Consider the following 11,296-nt stretch of genomic DNA (forward strand, 5'->3'; position numbering starts at 1 on the left):
CTTTCTGTATTCATCCATTAGTTGTTTCTTATGACAATGTTTCACTATATTTAGATACTATAATCTGCCTGGACATGTAATAGTTTCCTTGCTTCTAATGTCTCCTCTTTTCAATCCATCTGTCATACTAACTCTTAACAAATATCCCTAAATCACTTTTCTGATCAAAGTTTCAGGGCTCCCCATTATCTCTAGGATAAAAAATAACTTCCCCATCTTATTTTTTTAATTTTCCATTACCTTGACTTACTTCACATTTCCAGATTTCATATTTCTTTTCCTCATGCACTCTTGTGTTCTAGTCAAATTGATTTACTTGCTGTTTATTTAATTCAGCATTTCATCTCCCACCTATGTGCCTTCTTTGCTAAGACTGTTCTCCATTTGTAGAATTAATCTTTTCTCATATCTAGTTCTAATAATCTGCAGATTACTTCAAGATTTGGCTCAGGCATTATCTCCTACTTTTACTGATTGCTTTAGCTCTCCCCTTAGTGCTTGCCCTTAAAAGTACTTTTCATTTTCTTAGAATCTTTTTAGCTCCAGATAGCACAATATAGTGGGAAGAGCAATGTACTTGGAGTAAAGAAAACCTACATTAAAATCCTGCTTCATATATTTACTAGCTGTGTAAAACACTTAAATCTCAGTTTCAGTTTTTTTGTCTATAAAATAAGAATCAAATCAGATAGCATATGTAAAATGCCTTGAAAACTTTAAAGCTCCTTCTCTTCTCTCCTTTCCTCTTTGTCTCTGTCTCATATTTGAATATATATACACATATATATGTATACACATGTGCATTAGTTAGTCATATCAATTCTTCCCTTTCCAAATCTTATGACCTTTGGGATGTGTGCTATATAATAGAACCCTAGAGAAATCCTCTTTATGGAGCTATTTGGGATTAAAGAAAAGGAAAATGAAGAAATTAGTAGAAGAGCCTCCTATCTTCCTAAACCATTTCAATTCTGTAAAAACAGGTACATGAAGAAGTTTGGGGGTTGAAGTCTCTCCTCTGCTACTCAGTACACACATCTTTTTTTTTTTTTTTAACTCTTTCTTTTTTAAACTTCTTTTTCTAAGAAGCATCTCCCAATATTCCTCTATACCAGAAGGGTATAGTAAGATAACTGCAGGTACAAAAAGAAAATGTTAAAATTTCTGGAAGAAAAATAGAAAGAAAGTAAATCTCACTAATGTTTAACATAAATTTGACGTAGGGAACCTCAGGATGAATGTCACATGATCCTGCATTGACAGTAGACAAAATATCTTCAAGGAAGAAGAAAGGAAGGGGGGGAAAGCATATATGTGATATATTATATATAAGTATATAATAATATACATAAGCATTTAAATAGCATAATGCCTGTTATCTGACAGATTCTGTGCTAAGTGCTTTACAATTTGTCATTTCGTCCTCAGCATAGATTGAGTTCTATAACATTGTGGGGTTTCAATAACACTAATGTTTTTATTAATATTTTTGATGAGAGAAAAAAGGTTTTTGTGCCACTCATAAATAAAATGAAATATGTATTTTGGCATATTTGGCATGTATTGGACTGCCTATCGGGTGGGGTAGGGGATGGGGAGAAGAAGAGGAAAATTTGTGGCAGGAAGTTATACAGGGGTTAATGTTGGAAAAATTACCCATGCATATACTTTGTGAATAAAAAGCTTTAATTAAAAAAAAACTTATTTTAAAATAAACTATTTCATCTTTAGTTCATCCTTGTTGACTTCTTTTTGTGAATGTTTAGTAACATACTATTGTACAGTAATACATGTATATAATTTAAAAGAAAATATGCATATAAGTTCTGCTCACATTTTTACTAATAGGAGTATATGATGAAAGAAGTTTGGAAATCACCATTCTATACAATGCATATACATACATACATATACATACCAAAAAAAATCAAAAACAAAAAAAACTCTAAAATACTTCAACATTTTTGGAAAAGGTTGATGGACATTGATATTACAATCTAGTAGAAAGAGTGACAAATTTATATTTCTTCTGTGCCTTGTTTCTTTACTAGATCTAAGTTCCTTGAGATCATGGACTGGTGTATACTTTATTATTTGTTAGTTTGTTTTAATTTTATTGATGCCTTTCATTTGTATACAAAAATCATTTCCTTATACATTCCCCTAATCACTGAACCCTCCTTTGTTGTTGGGTTTTTAAAAAATATTTATTTATTCTTACCTTTTTCCTTTTTGTACATCTGTTTCTTTTCAGTGTCACAGGAATCCTGGGATGAAAGTACTCCAAATATTAGTATTCACATTTTACAGATGAAGAAACTGAGGCATAGGGTGTGACTTGCTTAAGGTTACACAAGCTGGAACTATCAGAGGCAGGATTTGAACTCTAGGTCTTTTGGCCACTGAACTATGCTGCCTCTTTCAACCCTCCTCCTCATAACAAAGAACAGCTAACCATAACTAATGAACACGGGCTGTATCTGACCACATGCATGGCATTCCACACTCTTAGTCCACCACTGCAATGTTTTATCATCTGTTCTCTGGGACTGAGATTGATTCTTTTAATTTACCAGAATTCAGTTGCCCTTTCCCCCCCATTAACATTATTCTAGTCATTGCATATATTGTTCTCCTAGTTCAGCCTATTTTGTTCTGCACCAGCTAACACAATTCTTTCCATGTTTTTCTGAATTCTTTATATATATTTTGTTCAGTGCTTCAATACCTGTCCCTACAATAGTGGCAAATGTTTGTTAATTGACTAATTGTTTCACAAACAACCAGGGTACTTTATCATAATCACTCACATCAATGCTAGGAAATCTTTAATACCACTTCCCATTTACAGATTAAGCTGTGGAACAGGGATAGGGAGAAGAAGAAGAACAAGTGGAAAAGCTAAAACTGAAATATATATATATATGGCTATACCTGCCAGGATAAACTTAAAGCACAGAGATGAATCAATTACCAATTTTCCCTTATTTGGTTTCTTCCTCTAGATGTCAAGAAGAAAACTCGAGTCATAGAAGACAATAATCCCACATGGAATGAGGTGCTTAATCATCAAAGGGCAGAAAAGACTCCCAATTCCAGAGGCCTGGAGAGCCAAGGGCTGGGGAAGGGTGGATGTTCCTAGAGATCCTGGGTGAAGTGTGTTTGTGAGGAAGGGGAAATTCAGTTCTCTTTGCCCAAAGACTAGTAGATCTTAGCCTAATAATAGAGTTCTACTTAGCCGTTCAACAGGTACAGATGTGCCATCTTTAGGAGCAGGCTACTAAGCATTGTTTCATAATCACCTCAAGCTGTCCCAATTTGAGACCCGATTCTGGTAGGAAAATCATGGGTCCAAGCATTCGCCCATTGGTCTTCACAGAATCTACAATGCCCTAAAGACCCACAACAACCATCTTTGCTATATACGGAGTCCACACCTCCATAAATCTTCCACTTGGAATCTGTCTCTGATCCTAGAATATGTCCAGTGTGTGGCTCAGATGTTGTTTAGAAACTTAAAGCAAGGGCAAGGCTACCTTCAGAAGACTCTTTTTCTCTCATTTCTGTTTCTGCCCTCTTACAAAACCCCTGGCACACCTTGGACTATCCACATGAGTTGCCCATGAAAGATCCTCCAAAGCTATGGGCACAAAGAAAATGGGAAAAAAAAGTGCAAGAATTACCTTACCACCTTTAGTATAGCAAATGAATACCATCCCAATTTGGAAAGATGATAAGTTTGTCTCAACTTACCACCTACCTCCCATCCATCTCAGAAAAAGAAAAATCTTGGTGGTCATAAAGACTGGCCAGAGTCTTCATTTTTCAAGTTCCTTGGAGGTTTGGGATGGGGCTGAATGAATAAATAGCACTTATTCAGTACCAGGTACGGGGGCTGAGAGTGCTGGTGATAGATACAAAAGGGAGTCATATCCTATCCTATCAAAGATAATACCAATAGAGGAGAAGGAGTTAAAAGTGGGTGTTCTGTTCTAGAAAGTTACAAGGATGGCAATCAGAGCCATAAGGAAGGTGACTAACATGCCCCTTAAAAAATCAATGATAGTATTGATTTAATTACAATTTCCAAAGCAAGAGCTAAAGATTTATGGAATGAGGGAAGGAAAGAAGGGTATATGGCAAAAAGAAAATTGAGCTGGATAGTTGTAAGGCATGTGAAGCATTGGCTGGGGGCTAGATATATAGTGTGCTTTCTGAGTATATGCTCACTAATAGCTTGAGGTGTACCCACTCACCCAAGTTGTAAATTAAGTGGATTAAGTTCTTCTGTTGAGTCTATAAGCATTTATTAAGTGCCTACTATGTGCCAGGCACTTTACTAAGAACTGGTAATACAAAAAAAGGCAAAAGAGGATTCTTTCTCTCAAGGAAGTATTGTCTAATGTGGGAGAAAAGATATAAACTATGAATAAACGATCTATGAACCAATGAAAACAATTTCAGGGGGCTATGATTAAGAAGGGCTGGGAAAAGCTTCTTGCAAAAGATGGGACTTCAGCTAGGGATGAGTTGGCATTGGTCAAGAGTGAGGGATAAATTGGGTGGATTATATAAGTCAGGCCACTGTCCTTGTAGGTGTGGTGACCGGGAAGTTTCAGCAGCAGGGCAGATGGCAATATATCAAGAATAAACAACTGAGTAGCATGCAAAGCATGTCTGTAAAGTATTAACCTTCCTCTTGTTCCTCCATAGACCCTCGTATGGCATCTAGGCCCACAGCTCTTGGAAACTGACTCCTTCTTGCAAGTCATCCTTCGAGATATAAGTCAAAAAAAAAGTGAAAGGTGGGAAAATCAATCAAGATAGGTCTTAATTAGCAACAGCAGATGGGACATCCCCACCCTACCCTAATGCAAGATTGGCATCTATAAATGTTACTAGAATAAGAGCCTTAAGGAATCCCAGAATGCCAGGGGTGGGGTGGTGGGTAAATCTTGCACATTCTGGTGAATTTCCTGGAATTTCTGTCAGCTGGATATCCCCTACCTAAATTATAGATTATAGAATATGGTTCAGCCTTAATGGTGATTTGATCTCTGCAACTCTTTTCCTTTATCTCTTTCCAGTGAAAAGTAGGCATTTCCTAACTAGATCTGTTTCTCTTCATCCCCAGGACTTTTGGTGTAAGCACTGTATTCCTTAGGCCACTGGCAGAAAATCCACATGAGCCTCTGGATCTAACTGAACTGCCCCTAGTCAGCCATACTACATATCCCACAAAAGTAAGTAAGGGAAGGAATTGCATGTACTATGTGCATGGAAGAAAGAAAGACAAGGTAGAGGGTTGCCTGTTTCAGAGAATAAAATAGGATTCAATACCTCCAGAATGAAAGGTTTTTGTCTGTCTCAAGAGTTTTTGAGAAATGAAAGTGTAACTCAGATCTCAAGCCTAGATATTTATATTACTCTCCTCACTGGTGGAGAATTAAACTCATTTTTTTTAAGGCAGAATATTGGCGCACTGTCATAACCATTAACATCAACTGGCACTCAGATTCTATATCTAAGATCAATGCTACGATTAGGGTGAGGTGATCTGGACCTTGGAAATTTAGAGGACACAAAAATTTAACACATGTTCCTCAGCTATAGAAACAACTGAGCATATCATCTAGACTATATTGTACAAACTATTGTATTGTTATACAAACTATTGCATAATCCTGATTTTCATACATTTAACAACACAAATTACAGTTTCTTAAGGGCACCCTCCATTCTGCTGGCCCCAGACATTAAAAATAGTAACTGTGACTCTGCTTCAGATATAGTCCTTTTCCTCTTATAATCATTCCTACCACTACTATTATTTATATTCCTCACCTTATCCCCAAATTTCTCCATCAGATCTCACAAATGCACCCCTAATATCATATCTCACACCTAGATCACTACCAGTTCCATTCAGGAGAGATCAGAGATAAACTTAATGGGATGATGTTAAGTTTAGAATTAGTATCAGAAGTTTGACATTTTGTCCATAGTTTTACTTTCTTTTCTTTTGCAGAGTACCATCACCTTAAAAATAACATACTTGCCTCAGATGGCCCAACATAAGTCAGGTAAGCCATCACACTGGCCCATGATCATCCCCCTGAGTCTCTGATTCCAGATCCTAGTGGAGATAGAACAAGAAAGGAGAGAAAAAAGTCTCATAAGCTTTCAACTGCCAACCCTTATGAGGTTCACCTTTACCACAATTCTAGAGCCCAGAAAGTGGTCACAAGAGGAAGATGGTAGAATTCAGACAGTTGGATGAAAAGATCGTACAGGGATGCTCAAGGGAGAAGGAAATCAGAGAGATGTAGAGAACAGGATATGGTCATCTCTCCCCCTTCCCGTTAGTGGTTGCTGCTTTTGAGAGAACAACTCCTTCTCCCTGCCCCAACCCATCTAAGATGTCTGTGTTTCCCCAGAAAGCTGGCAAAGCCTTGGCATGGGCTGTAAGGAGGCTGAAGGGCAGGAAATCATGGCGACTGGCCACAATGTGAGAATGCCTCTGACCCTCAAGCCACAGGATTTCCAGGTAAGGAGGCTCCAGCTGTTTGTCTCAATGCTCAGGTTAAAGCAGTCCCAGCTTTCCCTAATGAGCCTCTGCTGGCACTCCTTGGGAGGTGATGGAGAGATTCCAAGCCTACACTTACTTACAGGAGGCTGCCTCTGTAGAGGTTGCCTTGTGAAAACATGCAGAGGGACCTCCCAGGCTCTATTCCAAGTATCTCCCCAGATCCCTTGCCATGGAATCCCAGTGAAAATTACTCTGTATTTACAGCCAGAAATATGGCCCAAGAAATTTTGTCCTGCAGGTGGCTGCAACTAAAGCTGGGCAATTATAGCTTTGGGAGAAAACTAACCATTCAAATATTTATTGATAGTCAATCAAAAAATATTAAGGGCCCCTTTTGGTCATTTTTTGGGTCCTGATTGACTCTGGTTGAATGTAAATAAAATCATTTCTGCTTCAGTCTGAAACCTTGAGAGTCTTCTGCTCTCAAATTTATTAGATTTTTTTTTTTTTTTGGTTCAGTGAAACAGGAGATTCTTGGCTTCAATAGCTACATAGCATTAATCACTGAATGGGGGCAGCTCAGTCAAATTGAGAACTGTTGAAGACCTTAGCCTTACAAATGCCAGGATCTCCCATTGCATCCAGGACCAGCTCTGTCTTGATCTATATCTTACCATTGGACCCAGATGACTCTGGAGGGAAAAGTGAGGCAGATGACCTTGCCTAGCCCCATCTCATTTAAATCCTCATTATCTCCTTGATGTCATGGTCCACTTGAAGAACCAAAGTTCAAACAAGAACTGCAATTAGTCATAGAGTCTCTGCTTGAATACTCAAGAAAATGGAAATCACTGTCAAACACGGACACACCCCCATATCCAACCAATTACTGAGATTTGCTGGTTCTACCTTCACAACATTTTTGATATATTTCCTTTTTTCTGACATTTCCACTACCCTGGTGCAGGCCCTCATCTCTTCATTCCTAGAACATTGCAATAGCCTGCTGATAGGTCTTCTGGCTTCAAGTACTTCCCTATTCTATTTTCCACCCAACTCTCAAAGTGATCTTCCTAAAGCACAATCTGACCATGTTAGGACCCTTTAGCCATCCCTTTTGCAATTAATTCCAGTGGCTCCCACTTACCTCTAGGAGCAAATATATTTTATTTGGTTTTTAAAACTTTATATTATGGGGACTAAATATGGATCATAACATAATATTTTAATTTTTTTATTGTTGTTTGCTTGTTTTTTCTTATTTTTTTCCCTTTTTGATCTGTTTTTTTTGGGGGGGCAGCATGTTAAATATGGAAATACCTTTAAAAGAATTACACATGTTTAATTTATATTGGATTGGTCATCTAGGGGTGGCAGGAGATGGCGGGGAGGGAGAAAAATATGGAATACAAGGTTTCGCAAGGGTGAATGTTGAAAACAGCTTTGCACATATTTTAAAAAATAAAAAAACTATTTGTATAAAAATAAAGCCCAAAGGAATATGTTGAAAAAAATTCTTCATAACCTGAGTTCTTCCTGTTTTACCAGTCTTGCTACACCAGACTTTCTCCCCACTGCTATACAATCCAATGACAATGTCGTCCTTCTTCATCCTAGCATTAGATACTCTGTCTTCTGATTCTGGTTGGGCATTTTCATTGGGTATTCCTCAGGCCTGGAATGCTCATCTTCTCACTTCCAGCTTCTGATTTCCTTCAAGTTTGTGCTAAAGTCTCACCTTTCATAAGAAACCTTTCCTGATCTCTCTTAATATTAGTGCCACCCCTTATTGATTATCCTCAATTTATCCTGTATATAGTTTATTTGTACAAAGTTGTTCGGATGTTGTCTCCTACATTAGATTGTGAACTCCTTAAGATTGCCTGTCTTTGTTTTTGTTTTTGTTGTTGTTGTTTGTTTGTTTTTATGGAGGCAAACAAGATTAATTAACTTGTCCAGGGTGACACAGCTAGTAAATGCCAAAGGACTGATTTCAGCTCCAATCTTCCTGATTCCAAACTAGGCTCTAAAATCATAAAACCCTATATTAAATAATTCCTGCCTTCAAGGAATTCCTGCCTACAAGGGAAACAAATATACATACCCTAAATATATGATCAGGTCGATGGTAAAGTGGATAGAATGCTGGGCCAAAATCAGGAAGAATGATTTTCCTGAATAAAAATCTAGCCTCAGACATTTACTGCTGTGAGACCTTGAACAAGTCACTTAACCTTGTGTGCCTCAGTTTCCTCATCTGTAAAATGAGCAGGAGTGCAAAATGGCAAACCACTCCAGTATCTTTGCCAAGAAAATCCTAATTGGGGTCACAAAGAATTGAAGATTGAAAAAATGACTGAACAACTAACAATTAGCCCTAGTTTAGAAGAAGAAAGAAGGCATTCCAGAAATAGGGAAAGAATTGAATTTTTTTTTTAAAAGATAGGAAATAAGAGTCCTCAGCAGAATGCTTGGCACTGTTGGGAATACCAAGAAGTAAATTATTCCGATCTGTTTGTCTTTTCTTTTCTTTTCTTTATTTTTTTTTTCTGAGAGCATCCTGCTCATCATTTCCCAAAGAACAAGAAGCAAATTATTAATATCATGGGTTTGGACTTCTTTATGTCACCATGATTTAGCAAAATACATGGTACATAAAGGCTTGCTGATTGACTCATTTTAGAATTATCTAGGCTCATTTTGCAAATAAACCCTGTGGCCCAGAGGTGAAGATCCTTATACTCTAGAATCCATAGGCAGCTAGATGGTACAGGAGGACTTGAGTTCAAATGTGACCTCAGACACTTAAAACTTACTAGCTGTGTGTGACTGTGACCAAGTCACTTAATCCCAGTTGCCTCCAAAAAATCCCAAACAAACCAAATTTCCACTATTCTTTGGGATTTAGTAGTCTAATGGAGGAAACAATACACATCCTTTCACGTACCACTTTATCAATAACAATAAAGGAGATTTTGTAGAGGGCTCATAAAGAGAAATAATAGGAGATAAGGCCAGATAGAAAGATTAGGAGAACAAACACTATCAGGAGACCATTTAGACTTTAGACTAGGGCTTAAACTTTTTCTACTTACAATACCTTTTCACTTGAGAAATTTTTACATTTCCCCAGATATATAAGTATACCAAACATTTACTAGCTAATAAATCATAAAGAAATTTATAACAATTCTTTGGTATACATATAATTTTACCATTTATTGAAGATATAAACAAATTTACATACTAATAAAATGAACATGTTTGTTTATTTTTACATAAAGAATTAATTAAATCTTGATGGAATGTTTGATACTTTTTATTGTTGCCAAATTTTTCACAACCCCTACATTCAGTTTACAGGACCCCATATGGGATCTCGATACACAATTTAAGAAACTTTGCTTTCAATAATAACCATTGAAAGACTCTGACCAGGGATGTGACCAAATGAAAGCTATAACTCAGAAAAATTAATCTGGTCACATGGAGGAGAGAAATAATTTGAAAATGCTCAGGAAGCACCAGTACATAAGGGCATGGGCTCTGGATGTAACTATAGAGGCTTTGATTTTGAATCTCAGTCCTGTCACTCACTGTCTTGGTCACTCCTCTGGTTCTCAGTTATGGGCTCTGGGGTCAAGTAAAGGAGTAAGTCAGTCTGGGACTCAATCACCACCAATGTCCCTTTCCTGCCCAAAGTCTGTGATCTTATAACCAGGGCCTGAACAAGGGTGGAGGCTAAGAAATCCCCAGGAAGAAGGACCCAAGTTGTTGTAGTTTCCAGGCCCTACCTGATCCATCCTTTTAAGTGTGTTTTGTGTTCTCAGAGGCTTCTCTTTTGTTTTGTTTTGTTTTGTAAAATAAGGTACAGCTTAATGTCCACTCAGTGGACCGGCCAACGGCTGGTTCCCAGGATCCTGTCTGACAAGGGTGCTAGGATCTGGCCCAGACTATTAACAACTGTTCTTGTTCCCCTCAGGTCCAGGTGAGAATATTTGAAGCCCGCCAGCTCCACGGAAACAACATTGAGCCAGTGGTGAAGATATTAATTGGAAAACATGAGCATCGGACTCGGATCAAGAAGGGAAATAACCCCTTTTTCAATGAGGTTGGCTTGGAAGCATGGGGAGAGGGGAAGGAAAGACAGGGAAGATGGGGAATAATCAGCTTTGGATACCAGGCTTTTTTTTTTCTTTTTTTTTTTTTTCCTGGAAGTAACTATAGCCAGCAATGCATAAAAGCTCTAGCCCAGAAGGATCATGAGAATCAGCTATGGATTTCTCAGGGAAGTAAGGGCCACTGGCTTACTATTTTTTCCAGGTCTAGTCTTGAGAAGTTTCTAAAGAAACTCAACTTCCTCTCTGTAAAGTAAAGGGACTCAACTAGATTCTCCTTCAGGTGCCTTCCATTCTATTCTTTTCCATTCTGTGAGCTCTGTTGTCATCTTTATCATCATCATTTTTATTATTTGACAGTTAGGTGGTGCAGTGGATACAATGCCAGGCCTGAAGTTAGGAAGATCTGAGTTCAAATCCAACTGCAGACCCTTAACTGTCCAGGTGACCCTCGGCAAACTATTTAACCCTGCTTGCCTCAGTTTCCTCATCTGTAAACTGAGCTAGAGAAGGAAATAGCAAACCATTCCAGTATCTTTTCCAAGAAAACCCCAAATGGAGTCTCAAAGGATCAGACATGACTGAAAAGGAAGTCAAGGCTTTTAGCATAAAGTAATGGATCATGAGACAGGTTTTTTGGCCAAAGTAA

The 11,296-nt window shown here is 37.8% G+C and overlaps 1 protein-coding gene across 1 annotated transcript in view; it reads left to right on the top strand.

Moving 5' to 3' along the window:
* The window catches only part of FER1L5 (fer-1 like family member 5), a 64,222-nt gene that overhangs the window by 5,923 nt on the left and 47,003 nt on the right, over positions 1 to 11,296 (top strand). Inside the window, exons 2-7 of the mRNA XM_051973601.1 lie at positions 3,006 to 3,058; positions 4,714 to 4,805; positions 5,135 to 5,243; positions 6,029 to 6,083; positions 6,438 to 6,547; positions 10,512 to 10,900. Of these exons, the coding sequence (XP_051829561.1) occupies positions 3,006 to 3,058; positions 4,714 to 4,805; positions 5,135 to 5,243; positions 6,029 to 6,083; positions 6,438 to 6,547; positions 10,512 to 10,900 (808 nt within the window). The remainder of the gene's footprint in view (positions 1 to 3,005; positions 3,059 to 4,713; positions 4,806 to 5,134; positions 5,244 to 6,028; positions 6,084 to 6,437; positions 6,548 to 10,511; positions 10,901 to 11,296) is intronic.

The sequence above is a fragment of the Antechinus flavipes genome, chromosome 2 (assembly GCF_016432865.1).
Source record: "Antechinus flavipes isolate AdamAnt ecotype Samford, QLD, Australia chromosome 2, AdamAnt_v2, whole genome shotgun sequence".
Classification (NCBI taxonomy): Eukaryota; Metazoa; Chordata; class Mammalia; order Dasyuromorphia; family Dasyuridae; genus Antechinus; species Antechinus flavipes.